The sequence below is a fragment of the Micromesistius poutassou genome (assembly GCF_964030765.1).
Source record: "Micromesistius poutassou genome assembly, chromosome: 6".
Taxonomy (NCBI): domain Eukaryota; kingdom Metazoa; phylum Chordata; class Actinopteri; order Gadiformes; family Gadidae; genus Micromesistius; species Micromesistius poutassou.
Window position 1 is genome coordinate 7,429,317 of NC_140276.1, and position 16,487 is coordinate 7,445,803.

Here is a 16,487-nt window from a genome sequence, read left to right on the forward strand (position 1 = left end):
GAACAACAGATATTGTTTTGAACAAATAAATAAAAGGTTAATTTGAGAGTATGCCACTAAGAGACTTAATGATGCAAGCACCTTCCCTGTGCCTCCCTACCCTTTGTCTGGCAATGATGGACAGATTACACACACACACACACACACACACACACACACACACACACACACAAACAAGCATGCACACACAGTAACACGGCAGAAGTGTTACCATATCGTATCTACACACACGCACACACACACACTCACACACACACACACACACACACACACACATAAGTATGCACCAACGCACAACAAGCATGCACACACGGTAAAATACACAAACAAACACACAACCACACACACACACACACACACACACACACACACACACACACACACACACACACACAACCACACACACACACACACACACACACACACACACACACACACACACACACACACACACACACACACACACAGAAACCCTGCAGAAGTATTACTGTATCTGTTTGCAGGCCTTCCTCTGTGTCTCATCTCTGCCGTTGGCTCTACTAGTTTGCGACCAGGCTGCTCTGTGGCGCAGGTGTCATACTGTAGATTTAGTGTGAGTTATGATTTGTACACAGGCTGTGTTATTCCTCCCAGACCGTCGTGTGCGTGTAGACTTGCAGAAAAAAGAAGGACAAGAGAGAAATGAAGGGGGAAAAAAAGCAAGTCAGAAAGGGAGAATCCACTGTGTTCTTAAGGGGTGTACACCTCACCGTACATTGCACAGGTGTGTAAGATGTAAGTTGCACTGCAACATTAAAAAAGGACATATTGCTCTTTTTCAAGGATTATATTAGCTTACTGTTATTCTGTACATTAAACTGATTAAAGAAGATATTAAAAAAAGAAAGAAAATTACATTTATTCTTCCTAAAGTAGCCTTTTTTGGTTTCATATATATGAATATATATTACAAAAAAAATACAGATTGTAAACTTAAGTTGTTAAACTTTGACTTCAATAAACTCAATTCTCTGCACTATGAGCAATGTTTCATTGATGGTGTGTACGTTTCTTAAATCAAGTGAATGTGTCTACACAAAATGATGCTATCATACGTATATAACCTAAAAATACATGATCATTTAATACACATTATACATTATAATCGATATACATATTTGTGTCTTATCAACCTATGGTCATCAATATACCTTTACTAACAACCTTTTTATAACCCACGTTATTAGTCAATTAAGGGTGCTATTTGAATACGTTGTGGCATTTACCATGTCGCTATCTGACCTATAGGGGGCAGTAATTGACCATGCTTTTCAGTAGAGAACATTTTGTACACCGCGTCAAACCAGAAGAAAAGAGGGGAACGCTGTCATGGCGGCCAAGGTGAATATATCACATTTTTACTGCAACGTTTTGTTTCCAAGCGATTACAACAATTGATTGTGTGATCTGCACTATTGCGACAATAGGTCGTATTACCGTGAGGCCGCTGCCACTGTCACGTCCCTACGGGGCTTCGTAGCCTGCAGGAGGGCCTTGCTGACCCGCACACCTACTGTTCATTTCTGACCACAGTGCAGCCACTTTCATATCATATCACCTACAATACATAAATGTTGCGCTCTCCTTACGAATAGCATACTATAACGATCAGTGTGGCGCTGATTCTTTGCTTTATTGCACTACTTTCAATTTCGCGACAGTTGTTGACGTGATAAGAGTAGACAGTATAAGATGAGTTGACGAACTAAACTTGAGTGTCTTCTGCAGGTGGTCATGGTGGCTGTCCCGACAGTGCTGGGCCTGGCCTCCCTCCGTGTGTACCGCGTCAGCGAACCTCCTGCGGACGGACTGGTCTCTCGGGAGGTATGATCATGTTATTAATCAGTATATACGATGATCTACTGTTTACCTGTGCCCCCCCGCCCCCCGCCGCTTACTTGCCATGGATGTTTTACTACTTTCCCCCCGATTAATAAGAGTCTATTCCTGTCTCTACAGTTGCCGATCTATACCCCATTGCCTTCAACGCAGTACAGGTTTGTTGAAGCTGAACCAGGTGTGCTTGAGAGTGGGTTGACCAACGTGAGACAGGGTCTGCTGCCTGTCGTCCACTCTGCCCAGGTAACGCCTCCCCTTCACCACTCCCAGACCAGTAGTGTGATGTTTTGCTACTTCTTTATACTTACTCAAAAACAACAGACAGGATGTTGTAATGTGTGCCGCTAACATGACTTTTCCAACAACAAATGTCATATCTGGCATGTGGTCACAGAGCACACCATCCCACGCGGTGTCATTCCCCTACACCTATCTGATGTGTGCATACAAATCTGCAAGTTCCACAGCCAGAAAGTAGGTTAGATGTGGTTTCATTGCTGCAGCTTGGAGATTGAATTTCGTTCTGTGACGGATGGAAACTATTCCCACAAGCGGCGGCCGTTGCGTGCTTCTCTTTTGTTCTCTGAGAGTTGTTACTTTTGGTGGCTTATTGTCAGTTTTTTTTCTCTCATCTTTTGTAGGTTTTCTGTGTTTCTGTGAAGACCAGAAGCATTCAGGCGTACCAGGCAGCAGGAGGTGAAGATTCACTACTTACAAAGGCTGAGATTCTAGTTTTTCAGTTATGACGTTAAGTGTCTTCTTTGTGCAGTTATGCTTCAGTAGTCTGTTGCTTAAGGAATGTAACAAATAGGATCTGGGTTACACAGAAGTAATATTGCAAACACCAGCATTTACAAGGCAAATCAACGGGGTTTCATAGAGAACGTTGGTACATCACACACACACTTTTTTATGTCTTTATATATACTTAAATATAAGTCAGTTATTACAGCAGACCCAAGTAAAAACTGGTGGCATGGGTAGTTTAAGCATGAAACTACACATTTCATCATTACTTGTACCATTACCTAAACAATGGTTGACCATCATTTTTTTTACCGGTTCCTAACTAAAGCTTCTTTCCAATCTGTACAAGCATCAGTCAAACACAATTGTCCTGAACATACTCGTATAGGCCTTCATATATTTTTGTGCTGAAAGACAATTTGACTGCAAATAAACTGGTATGACTTCAAATATGCATCAGTAGCATTAGGCTGAACTTGACTTGTGCTCCCCCAGATGTCTACCATTACCTCCGGGACCCTCCGCCAGGCTTCCTTCCCAGACTAGGAACCATCACCACAGTGGGCATGCTGGGAATGGTCCTGGCCCGCAAAGGTAGCACCACACACACCTAGCCTCAGCTCTAGAAGTTGCTGAATAAACAAATTCAATCCATCGGTTTAATATAATTTGGTTTTTATTATTTAGAATCACAGTATGTACTATTACACTCTTTTTGGGAGCGTTTTTCAATAGGAATAGTTTGGGATCTGAATAGGTTTGCAAAAGCTGTTCCCTTAGTTGCAAAATAACTTCCCAGCTTGGCCCATACTATATTGGGGCTGAATATAGGAGTTCGGATATTGAACCCCCATTTGGAACATATGTCCAAAGACGTGTTCAAAAAGAGAATAAAGTAACAGTTGTAGTAGTAATTTTGAAACAAGGTTGTTGCTTAATAATCACAATTTTAAACCTTATCTCATGTTGAAGCGTCATCACGTTGCTCAGCCTGGTCTCAATAACAACATTGTGGCTGTAGGGTACATACAGATGACAACCCAGTGGAAATCCAAAGGACATTTTAAGTGGGTATTGAAACAAGTCTGAGCAAGTCCTTCGCACAGAGTGCCGCAGTTTGCAAGAAAAGGCAGTTTGCAATTTCTTGCAATTTCTTTTCCGAAACTGAACTTGCATGGCTGCAGATTAGACACATTTGAATATATTTTAATATTTTGGTATCTCATGATTGGATGATCTCATGATTTGGTATCTCATGATTCTTGCATTCACAATTCGGTTCAAAATCAATTGTTGATTTAAAAATAATTCAGAAATCGATTCTAGGTGCAGTGTATAGGTTTGCTAATTTTCGGATCTACTCCAGTCCGCTGTGTGCAAAGAGAAGACGTGTGGCAAATGATAGCAAGAAAGCAGACAAAAGTGTGTATAATATTAGGAAGTCCTTATATTTGAAATCTTTTTTTTTAACGTGATTGCAGTTATGTAAACACACAGGCACAAAGGCAATCCTAAAACAAAAAGGGGAAAAAAAGATTTTTAGAAGCTGTGAATCGATTCAGAATTATAGAAGATATGAATCACGACTCCTATCCCCCTGACCGCGTTCACATAGCACCAAGAAACATACACACGCTATACCAGATGACCCCATGGTGGTTTTAAAGACCTGCACCGTACTTGACATCCTCCGTGCTCCGCCGCTGCAGCGATCCGCCCCTGGCTCTAACGTTGACGAGCTGCTCTCTCTATGCCTCACCTCCTCTCACCCCACTCATCCTCCTCCTCCTCCTCCTCCTCCTCCTCCTCCTCCCGTGCTCCCTCTCTCCGCTGCAGGCTCTCGTTTCAAGAGGTTAGCGGTGCCCATGGGCATGATGGGCGCCGGGGCGGCCGTGTGCTACCCGGCCCAAACCGTGGCCATGCTCAAGGTAAGCTGACGCCGGCGGCCAAATCCTGCACCCCCCCCCCCCTCCCTCCCCGACTCATCGATATTCCAGTCTGCGGTTCCCGCGTTCCGTTCCCTCCCCATCCATCGCGCTCTCTCTCTCTCTCTCTCTCTCTCTCTCCCCATCCACCCCCCCCCCCCCCGCCCCAGGTGAGCAGCAGGAAGGTGTACGCTGCGGGCCAGTGGAGCAGCGCGTCCGTCTCCTCCCTGTTCGCCTCCAAGCCCAAGGAGGCTGTCACCGACACCCTGGTGGCCTCGGTGCCAGCGCCACAGGCAAGCCTAAAGAGAAGGGCCTTGTGCCTGCGGGGTGGCAGTGGGAGCGCCGTGTGTTGGTCACTGCCGTGATGAAGCGGTCGGGAGTTGAATGCTGCATTAACAAAAAAAATCCTGAAGTTATTTTATTGCTATAGTGATGGCAAAAGTAGATAAATGTTTGGTTAAACTGTATGTATCAAATTCTATTTATATTAGACTTGGTATGCAATGACTGTCCAAATTAGGCCTGGGAGATATGGCTGAAAGACATATCACGATATAACTTCGATATCGATAACTATTGATCATTTTAATAAGATAAAAAGACTAGGAATTACCATGCTGGATTTAAACCCTTCTGTTTAACACTTAATACGACCTTCCACTTTTCTTCATTGATAAATACTCCAATGTCAATACAACGATGAAAAACACTCAAATATTGTAAATAAGTATGGAACCGTGTTTGTGTGACAAACCCAGCTAGGGTCTGCTAGATTCGGTGGTCCAGTCTCTTATCGATATATATATTGAACATGTTTTATATTGATATTGATCAAAAGTCTATCACGATACAATAGTCCAAATGCAACAGTTTTAAAGATAATAAGTCATGATGAATCGTTGTCCCAAACGTAACAACTTTCCCTTTCTCTACCGACAGTCGGACGCGGCGCCGGCCCTGGGCGCTCCGGTGGCAGAGGACCCCCCCGTCCCCGACACTTCCTCCTCCGTCTCTGACGGCTCGCCCCCCCCCGCCGCGGACAGCGCCCCCACGCCCGACGCCACGTCGGCGGAGCCCGTGCCCGAACCCGTGTCCCCTGTGGAGGAGGAGGCCCCGCCCACCACCCCCCCCCCTGCTGAGGCCCCTCAGGAGCCCCCCCCTGCAGGTAGTCAAGACTACGACCGTAGTGTGTGTGTGTGTGTGTGTGTGTGTACAAATGATGGAACTGGTGTGTTTTGCTCCTATTTCCAGATGCAGGAGCAGAGTCTGTTTGTGAAGAACCCATCGTTCTAGAGCAACCAGCTCTTCTAGAGGAGCCTGTGGCTGTGCAAGAAGAAACTATCGCTGTACAAGAACCGGCTGTTCTAGAAGAACCCATCGCAGTAGAAGAACCCATCGCTGTAGAAGAACCTGCAGTCCTACAGGACCCTGCTGTTCTAGAGGAACCCATCAGTTCAGAAGAACCGGCTGTTCTAGAAGAACCCATCGCTGTAGAAGAACCCATCGCTGTAGAAGAACCCATCGTTGTAGAAGAACCCATCGCTGTAGAAGAACCCATCGCTGTAGAAGAACCCACTGTTGTAGAAGAACCTGCAGTCCTACAGGAACCTGCTGTTCTAGAGGAACCCATCAGTTCAGAAGAACCGGCTGTTCTAGAAGAACCCATCGTTCTAGAGCAACCAGCTCTTCTAGAGGAGCCTGTGGCTGTGCAAGAAGAAACTATCGCTGTACAAGAACCGGCTGTTCTAGAAGAACCCATCATTCTACAAGAACCCATCGCTGTAGAAGAACTGGCTGTTCTAGAAGCACCCATCGTTCTAGAGGAGCCTGCTGTTCTAGAAGCACCCATCGTTCTAGAGGAGCCTGCTGTTCTAGAAGCACCCATCGTTCTAGAGGAGCCTGCTGTTCTAGAAGCACCCATCGTTCTAGAGGAGCCTGCTGTTTCGGAGATGGTGAAGGACGCTGCAGGTACTTAATGCTGCTCCTTCCCTGTTGACTTGCTTCACTTGGTAGACATGCTGATGAGTCCTAATGTTGTTCATGCCCCTGCTTGTGGTAGTCCTGTTTTGGTCATTGGTTTAGAGTCGATTCATTAAATACACAAATGACATTTGTCTTCTTATTTGTTTAAGAATTGTATCCCTCCATTCATAATGTTCACATAAAGCAAGCTTGCTTTCAATCGCTGCTTAGTTCCGCATTCGTCAATGCTTGGATTTCAAGTATACGAGTATATATTATCAAACTGTAAATCGAATCCTTTCTTATTCACCATCGTTGTTTTGTTCGAGAGTTGAAAGTATCTTTCGCGAGACTAAATGTGTAGCCTTGGCCACGCCGTCACTCCCTGTTAAGCTTCACTACAGAACCCTCCCTCTGATACTCTGACGGCCTCTCCACTCACCTCTGCTTGTTGTTCCTCCACGTTCCTCCTCCAGAGACACCCGCAGACTCAGCGCCTGAGGCAGAGCCCACCGCCAGCCCTGAGACCCCCCCCACAGGTACAGCACACACACACACACACACACACAGACACACGGACACACACCCCACATGTACAACACACATACTTGCAAGCACACACACTCATGCACACACACACACACCCACACCCCTACAGGTACAACTCACACACACACGCACACGCACCACACATACTTACACACACACACACACACACACACCCCACAGGTACAACACACATACTTGCACGCACACACAGACACGCACACACACACCCCTACAGGTACAACACACACACGCACACGCACATACACACCCCACTGGTACTACAGACCTGCTTCAAAGTTCACCACAACTTTAGGTTTCTCTGCCAACCACCATTCTTGGGCCATGCGTTTCCTGTGGTTCTTGGTTTCTTTCTTTGTTTTTCTCTTTCTTTCTCCTCTCACGAGACAGAGCTAGTTGTGTTAAGATGACGGTAATGGTAACGACTGCTGGTGCATTACTACTAGAATCCATGCAATGTACTTTGTCTTGCTATTATTTTCCCCATAGTTTGACGCATTTCTTCTCTTGGCCAGCAGGGGGCTCTGGTTTCAAGGCAAACCCCGCTCTGATGGACTTCGGCCAGTCCAGCCCAGAGGACGAAGACCTGTACAGCACTCGTACCTGAGCCCACAGTGTATGCACACACACACACACACATGCACACAAAGTATTCCTCAGTACTGCACTGTACTAGCAGAGTACAGCGATAGTATACATATATAGTATTATACTGTATTATCAGAGGATAACTGTAGTATACTGTACCGTCAGAGTAATGCTCTGTAGTATAGTGTACTATACCTCCGTTTGAGGCCGTACTATCAGACTAAAGCTATGTACAGTAAACTAACGGGGCATACCTCACCATACAAAGTACTGCAGCAGTGCCATCTCGAAGGGGATTCATTCAGACTCGACGTGTGTATTTGATGAACTCTTCATCCCTCCACAGATTCAATCTGTGGCGAACGGCAGGGACACCTATTTACTGGGGTTGTCATTACTTCTAAAGATCAATGCAAATCTTTTGTAACCAAAAAAAACAGCGAAAAAGTCAAATTGCGTTCCAGGGTGTGCATTGATTGTGTGAATTGCATAGATACACACATAAAAAAGAGGGGTGCTTACACAAGTAAAGATAGACGCACACAATCAAAGTTTCTTCATTTTTTGTGATTGTTTTTGTTTTCATCCATGGTACAGCTGGAACACTTTCAAATACTTTGTGCTTTAAATGGTGATTCAACCCGTTTTGTTTTGCTCACTTGCACTGCCACCCTGCGACACATGGTGGCACTGTTGAGTCTAGGATAGTTTCATCCAAAATCGCGGATGTTCTCAGATGATGATATTGAGGTTGCCAGAATAAAGGATATTTTTCATTATGTCTGCAGTGTTTGGCTTTGCTTCATGTGAAATGTCATTACGCTGGTCTTCAGTGACTATTCTGTCCCAAATTACTTTAGATGATTGAATTATGGAACTCCGGAGTGATCACGACATTAAACATTAAATTATTGTTTGGCAATCTATTTCTTTTGGCTTAGGAAATGGGATGTTTTCATCCCGATAAATATATGTGAATATATATATATATATATATATATATATACTGTTTACTACTCACTATGAATATAATCTATAATATACTATTAATTGGCGGTGGTTGTGTTTATATAGAATATAGTGATAATCCCAGTGCATTCACTGGGATTTCTGCTTATTTTCAACATCCTTTTATAGCCAGTCATGGAAAGTTAAGCGGAGCAATATCGTGTGGTCCCCAGACACTTGTGAGTGAAAGCCTTTTTGGGTACCACATGCTTTCAGTTATCTGCGCTACACAAACATCCAGCCCAGGGACCTTTTATATCTGTATCCATCTTCACAGTCTCTCTGCTGCCCCACAGGGGAATCAGCCCGGACCTCATAAACCCTGCTTGAGGGAGACCAGCTATATGACCCCTGGGACACTGTGTGTGTGTGTTTGTGTGTGTGTGTGTGTGTGTGTGTGTGTGTGTGTGTGTGTGTGTGTGTGTGTGTGTGTGTGTGTGTGTGTGTGTGTGTGTGTGTGTGTGTGTGTGTGTGTGTGTGTGTGTGTGTGTGTGGGGGGGGGTCAACTGTAAAAAAAAAAGTTCAGTTGCAGCTAAAGAAAGATGCAGTACAGGCTTCCTGTTCTGTAGCAACAGAAGCACATGGACCCATGTGGGATTCAGGCTTTTTCTTCTGGCAAAAAAAAAAGTTTTGCTTTTGGAAGATTCAATTGAAGAATCCAATCGACGATTTAGCAGTTATTGTTTAAACAGAAACACTCCCTTTTGTCCCATGGGTGGAAGCCCCCAAAAAAATACAGAATAAGAACAAAGCAAAAAGCTTAAACACTAACATAATGGAACGTCTTGCGTGCGTCATAAGCGGAGAGTACAAGGCGTTCTCCGGGGAGCTGTATAAGCACTATGTAAAAGGTACTCTCCGCCTCTCACACGTTGTCTCGCCGTCGCAGCGTCTTGCATCTCTCGTATTTGTCACAGAACAGTGGCAGAGGTTCTTTACTCCTGAGGCAGAATGTGGGCAGATAGGAGGCTGTTGGCTTACACCAGAACCCAACCCTCTTCCCTGTTGATGAGTTCGTGGCCTCTTGGACACAAGCCTGAGCCTGCTGTATAGCCTGCTGCTAGTTGTGTTGGACTGGTGTTTGTCCAACACCGTTGTTGTGTGGGTGCTGAGCTGCTAATGCTCCTACCACTGCCAGACCACGCATTGAGAATGTTGGGCTGTAAAAAAAACAAAAAAAAAACAGGACCGAACCATCCCCGTGAACTTTGACCCCTGCCCCCGCCCCCCCCCCCGACCTGAATTTTCCACTGAGAAACAAGTTTTCTTGCGAGGAGTGTTGGTATAGTGGCCATCTTCCCAGAATCCACCTAAATGTCCGGACCATCTAATAAACACAGCAAATCAACACCAACTCTTATGTAAGCACGTCCAGGCTCTGCATACAGGATATACAGTATATGTATACATACATGCTGTATAGTGTGTGTGTGTGTGTGTGTGTGGGTGTGCTCCATCGTCACAGCAGTGTCATTCGTTCTCCATTTCCCTGTTCCCATGCATTTAGATGTGATGAATTTGGGGTCGGCTAGTTCTCGCCCTGGATTTGATTTGTAATGTGACAAAACAAAGATTCTAATGTCGCTGTGTATGTTTAATCTGAAAAATGGGCTTCCTCTAAGGATTCTTTTTTTTTTGTTTGTTATTGTTTCATTCTGTGTGTTAATTGCTTGCGTAATGCGTACGTATTTAGTTTTAAGTCAAAACAATTTTCCCCATTATAATACCATGTACGATACTAAGACTACGTTTAGCAACCCAATATATTCTCTTGCTCTTTAAATATGTGTCAATGTACCAGTGAGATCAAGTGAAACTAGACTTTTATCCTCCTCCCTCTGCCCGAAGACTGTTCATCAGATGGCCGCTCCGAAGAACGCCTTTGAAATGATCCTAAACAAACAAACAGTTAAGCAATTTGTGTTCAGCCAGGGAGAAAGTAAACACTCAGTCTCACCGTCCACGCTGCGGTCAGGTTTTACAGCATGGACAATCCCTTTCGCTTACCACATGCATTGTTCTTAATCTGCAGGGCTCCATTATTGATCCTGTGCAAAAAGTCTGATTATCCTTCTGAAGTGATAGAGGACAGAGGAATACGGGACAAACAAACACAAGAAGAATCCAGAAGAGAAAGTGTCTGAGAGCAGGGAAGACAGAAACAAAGGACGAAAGAAAGAAAGATAAAGCTCTTTGCTTTATTGCAAGAATGTGGGAGTTTGGTATTAAGTTCATTTGTGGTCTTCCATTTTAGTTTTTTCTTGGCTAACAACATGAGCCCCTAAATGTTCTGGATCGTTGCACTGTCATAATTAATCTCCCGGACAGGGCTGTGTGTGTGTGTGTGTGTGTGTGTGTGTGTGTGTGTGTGTGTGCGCGTGTGTGCGTATGTGCTTGTCTGTGTGCATGCGTGTGTGAGTGAGTGTGTGTGTGTGCGTGTCTGAGTGTGTGTGTGTGTGTGTGCGTGTCTGTGTGAGTGAGTGTGACAGTGATTGTGTGTGTGTGTGTGTGTGTGTGTGTGTTTCCATCTGTGTGAGTGCGTCCACATGGTATTTCTGTACAACTGTGCATGCCCGGCATGCCAATGTAGAAACACAATTGCAGAGCACTTGCCTAGTTTACATAGCATGAATAATGACAGATTTATCCGTGTTTTGTAACTCTTAAGAAACATTCCTTGGCTCCTGGATTTAGCCCAAGGAGTCGTAACTATAATTCACCAATAGAAGGGGCTGACAGTTTGATACGAATCCCTCAGCTCAGCCTGGTAAGTGGAGCAATGACATGTGTCGCTAACTAGCTTCCTTGTGTACACCAGCCACTGAACGATCTAATGACTTAATCTGCTCTTCATCAATCATCCCCTCTACCGGCATTCCCGTGGCAATTAAACGCCGTCCTGATAGCTACTCGACGGGCCAGAAGGACGGCGTTGAGAACAAACGCCACGCGTCGCAGAGGCGCTAAATGCGGACATATTTCGAATGCAGCGACCACATGCACTGGTGCACCGACGTGGGTTTGGGGCTTTAAGTGTGTGCATGTGTGTGTGTGTGTGTGTGTGTGTGTGTGTTTGTATAGGTGCACCAACATGCGCTCATGTACACACACACACACACACACACACACCGCATTATTGATCAAAGCGGGTCGTGATGTAATCACTCTCAGGGCCGTGTGCATCTCGTTTATTATCTCCTAGCGGAAGCTTTAATGAAAAACTACTGGAGGGAAACTCCTCTCCCACCTCTCTCATCTGCCTTCACCCTTCTCCTCTCTCTCTCTCTCTCATCTTCTAGTTGACTCCCTGCAGTATCTCCTACCCCTCATTTATTTTCCTCTCTCCCTCCCTCTATTTCTCTCTCTCCCTCCCTCTCTCCCTCTCCCCCTCTCTCTCCCTCTTATTTTCCTCTTTCGCTCTCTCTCTTTCTCTCTCTCTCTCTCTCTCTCTCTCTCTCTCTCTCTCTCTCTACCTCCCCCACCCTCTCTCCCAGAGACTCTGGTTCAACTTCCGTCAGGCCAGAGTAAATATTTCCCATGGCTTATCTGTCCATTTGTGGCAAAACAAAATATGACACATTCATAACAAATTGGTGTACGCTAATTAACATAACGGTCCCTCGGGTCATCTGCCACAACTGTGACATACTGGGTCTCAGGCCACCCTGTGCAGTGTGTGTGTGTGTGTGTGTGTGTGTGTGTGTGTGTGTGTGTGTGCGCGTCATATGTAGCAGTCATATCTCTGCTGGTGCTAAAGATCCCATCTTGTTGCCCATCTTGAATCAATTTAGGTTTGGCAGATGCTTTAGATGGTTCTGGGAAAAATGAGTTGGTGTGTGTGAGAGAGAGAAATAGAAATAGAGAGAGCGCGAGAGAGAGAGAAAGAGTGAGTGAGTGAGAGAGAGAGAGAGAGATAGAGTGTAGAGAGTATATCAGTGTGTCTTTGTGTATTAGTTTGTGTGAGAGAGAGAGAGTATGTTTATGTACATATCGGCGGAGTGGCCTTCTCTCTCTCTGTGCTGCTTGGCACGGGTCCAGGTACAGTCCAGCCTCCCCTTTCACAGCCATGCGAACAATGACGTGTAAGCAACTTTCCTGTTGTGCAACCCCAACCAGGACACTCCAGGGGCCTATAAGACCCCCCGACCTCATCTGCCTTCGCAGTGCCTTCCCAGTTCCCCAGTTGTGCCTCTCTCACACACAGCCGGAGCCCAGAGGACAGGGGGACAGGGGGCCACTGAATGGGCCTGTCATGCTAATCTTACCTTGAGGACCGCTAAACCATAAACACCATCAAGGAATGGACTTTTTCATAGCAGACCTTTAAAAAAAATAAAGAAAAAAGGACGTCCCGGACAGGGAGTTGGAACACCAAAAGGTAATAAAGTTAGATTTTTTTTATTGTTGGTGGATAAAAAGTGTAGTGTGTTTTATTTTATTGCTGTTGTTTTTATGGTATTGCTAAAAATATACTGACCTACTACTTGTATATATCAAGTTATTATTCATTCAATGCTGATATTCAAACCATAATGTTGTCTATTTGAGGATAAATGGTCAGTTTGGTCGTAAATTGTGATAATTCAGAGTGTCTTAAATGATTCATTTTAAAGTTAAATACCGAATTATAATTAAAAATGGTCTTTCTTGTATCAGCGACCATGAATCATTACCCGACGCTGTTCACTTGATGACTCCCCCCCCCCATTATTTGGGCCCAGACATCATCCCCTGTAATCTAATCACTACAAAAGCTCATTTACATGTATTTGACGTACCCGGGGAAAGCTTTTAATTAGATTTCCCCACAAAGTAGAGACTAAGCCATGACCAAGTTGAACAACGCTGTGAGCTCTTTTTTGGCAGCAATTGAGGACCTCCAATATTGTCCCGTGTTCCCCCCCCAACTCCGCAGATCAAAGACAAACAGATCAAAGACCAACGCAGCCTCCACCACGCACTCCACACCTCCCCCCCCGATGGAGAGTCTCCTGAACACCACCGTCCCCTTGTCCCCCACCGACCTCCTCAACGCCTCCTCCTCCTCCTCCCTCTGCCCCGGCTGGACCCCCCTGCCGCAGTCCACCCTCATCCCGGCCGTCTACGGCGTCATCTGCCTGGTGGGCATTGTGGGGAACGCGCTGGCCGTCTACGTGCTGGCCCAGGACGGCGGCGGCGGGCGCCAGACGGTCGCCAACACCTTCATGCTGAACCTGTGCGTCTCCGACCTGCTCCTGCTGCTGTCGCTGCCGCTCTGGGCCGTCTCCTACGCCCGGGGCTTCCACTGGCCCTTCGGACGCTTCGCCTGCAAGCTCTGCGGCGGCATCCTCCACCTCAACATCTACGCCTCCATCTTCTTCATCGTGTGCATGAGCATGGACCGCTACCTGGCCATCGTGCACCCCCTGCGCTCCCAGAGCTGCCGGAACCCCCGCCGGGCCCGGGTCACCTGCGGGCTGGTGTGGGGGGTGGCCTGGCTGTGCACCACGCCCGCGCTGGTGCTGCGGGACACCAGCTACTACGAGGGCCTCGGCGTGGAGGTCTGCGCCGTCTTCTACCCCCACGAGAACTGGTACCTGGGCCTGGCCTGGATGAAGATCGCCCTGGCCTTCCTGCTGCCGCTGGTGGTCCTCTCCTCCTGCTACTGCGTCATCGGCCGCCATCTGCTGGCCGGGGCGGCGGCGAGGAAGAGGGGCGCGGCGAGGCTGGGGCCCCCCCCGGGAGCCGCCGGCGCCCAGCAGAGCCACGGTAAATCGGAGCGACCCCCCACCCTCACCGGCCCCTCGGTGAGCACAGACCGTGGTGGGACACACGCGGCGGCGGCGGGGCAGTCCCGCCGGGGCCGGTCCCTGGAGGGGCGGGGGCTGGAGAGGGTGCTGTGGACGGTGGCGGCGGTGGTCCTGGCCTTCTTCCTCTGCTGGTTCCCCTTCCACTGCCTGACGCTGCTGGAGCTGCTGCGGAGCCACGGCGTGCTGCGGGGCTGCCTGCTGGACTGGGCCGTCGGCAACCTCACGGGGCTCAGCCTGTGCCTGGGCTTCTCCAACTCGGCCGTCAACCCCGTGCTCTACTGCTTCATCGGGAACCACTTCCGCGGCCGGCTGGGGGCCCTGTGCAAGGGGCTGTGTGCGTGCCTGAGCCCCCGCGGGGAGCAGGGCGACCAGAAGAGGGGGTCCTTCAGCACCCGGCTCAGCTCCTTCTCACGGAAACTCAGTGACCTCAAGGACCTGGCCCTGGTCGAGGCGCCGGGAATACACTAAGGGATAGGGTTTTGTTTTTTTCAAGCTCCATCTACACCCCCTTCTCTCCCCCCCCCCCCCCCTCCCTCTCCCTGCGCTCTGCCTCCGCCGCCGCGGCTCCCAGAGACACGAGAGTTTCCACAGCGCCGAGAGACTGTTGAACTGCATGAAGTGCGGTGCTTGAGTTACACTTAGCGGGTAATTAATGATTGACTGAGAGACATTCCTCTGGAACGCACAGGGGGCGAAAGGTCTCGTGTGAGATATAAGGGAAAAGGAATGTTAACTCTTACTACTTACTACGCCAGTATTTTTTATGCATCGGGTGTTTGGCTGGCATTTGTCTGAAATATATCCACGTCTTCAAGGGCAAAAGCTATCACTGCGCCGTTTATTATTTTTATTTCTTATCGTCGTTTTAGACATATCAACATGATAAATAAAGGACTCATATTTTCTCTACCAAACGTTGATTTATTTATTGTCAGTGGTTGATTACGTTGGCTGTGCGTCATTGTGCCTAATCAATGTTTATCTTGTACCCCCAGACAAACCCGCAGCTGGGCCCAGGCCGGCATGCATTCCACACCTGTGAATGTGAGAGTTCACGGATTATTACCCAGACAGATGGACCAGAGTGGGGGGGAGGTGGGGGCGACGTCACACGCACACGCACACACCAACCGCATTATCATGCATTCCGCACGTATCAATTCCGCTTAAAACAATCTCTGGCGTTCTGACATATTTATGAAGACACGCAGTCTCCGGTTCACTTTCTGTTTGTTGACATTCTGTTCTGATCTGCGAGTCTCCAGCGAATCGATGAGTTATCGCGCTCGGTTATCTGTGTCTTGTATGGATTGGACACATTCTGCATTGACCCTGGCCTGTCTTGTCTGTGGACCGGGAGGCAATGAGGCAGATCGTGGCAACTCTCAGCAGTGCTGATACGACCATCATGCCAGTTGGTTGGGTGCATTCTTACAGTTTGGATTAAATCGCTGCAAATTATGATTTTTTTTTATTCCATTTTATCGATAATACACATTCGGTTTTTTCCATTTATATTAAAGACGATTTTGAATAGGAATTGGGATTAAAACAGGACTAATAAAACATGCCACTGGAGGGCGCCATTGTGCTGCCGACGCATGGCTGCCATTGGCCGCGTTTGAAGATACAGCCCCAAGGTCCCTGTGCTCATGATCTGTCTGAGCCACGGGAGAAAAGGCTGAGACACAGACAGATGACTCATGTACAATTCTGAATGTATAAAAACCCGCTCCCAAATCAATTTGACAAAAAAAAAAAAAGGAATATTGTGTGATTTTACATCAGTACAACCGCAGGGCTGACCTCGCGCTTCTCGACTACTGCACGTTACAGTAGTCAGGGATTATGTTAACAAGTACGACTGGTTCCGTTTGCCTGAACAAATATAGGCCTAACGCCATGTCGACTGAGGAGCTTCCAGATCTTTAATAATAAAATACTGCACGGCGCACAAATAAAAGAAAACTAAGCCATAGGTTGGACTTTGAACGACTCCGTCATCGGTCGTTTCACTGAGTGG

The 16,487-nt window shown here is 47.1% G+C and overlaps 2 protein-coding genes across 4 annotated transcripts; both read left to right on the forward strand.

Moving 5' to 3' along the window:
- The first annotated feature begins 1,328 nt into the window (after nt 1–1,328).
- On the forward strand, nt 1,329–8,446 carry apool (apolipoprotein O-like). Of its 2 annotated transcripts, none has more exons than XM_084469809.1 (11): nt 1,329–1,380; nt 1,768–1,863; nt 1,999–2,121; nt 2,520–2,574; nt 3,121–3,219; nt 4,462–4,553; nt 4,721–4,843; nt 5,490–5,715; nt 5,802–6,518; nt 6,989–7,051; nt 7,595–8,446. In XM_084469809.1, exons 1-11 carry the CDS (start codon nt 1,369–1,371, stop codon nt 7,684–7,686), a joined length of 1,698 nt encoding a protein of 565 aa, XP_084325935.1. In that variant the 5' UTR covers nt 1,329–1,368; the 3' UTR covers nt 7,687–8,446. The 2 variants fall into 2 exon arrangements, with proteins under 2 accessions (XP_084325935.1, XP_084325936.1); XM_084469810.1 differs by having other exon boundaries at nt 7,598–8,446.
- Nucleotides 8,447–12,855: 4,409 nt separating this feature from the next.
- LOC311344863 (type-2 angiotensin II receptor-like) lies at nt 12,856–15,855 on the forward strand. Of its 2 annotated transcripts, XR_014633641.1 has the most exons (3): nt 12,856–13,053; nt 13,591–15,109; nt 15,460–15,855. XR_014633641.1 is itself a non-coding variant. In XM_084469198.1 (2 exons), exon 2 carries the CDS (start codon nt 13,655–13,657, stop codon nt 14,930–14,932), a length of 1,278 nt encoding a protein of 425 aa, XP_084325324.1. In that variant the 5' UTR covers nt 12,856–13,053; nt 13,591–13,654; the 3' UTR covers nt 14,933–15,388. The 2 variants fall into 2 exon arrangements, 1 of the variants encoding a protein (XP_084325324.1); XM_084469198.1 differs by lacking the exon at nt 15,460–15,855 and having other exon boundaries at nt 13,591–15,388.
- The last annotated feature ends 632 nt before the right edge of the window (nt 15,856–16,487 follow it).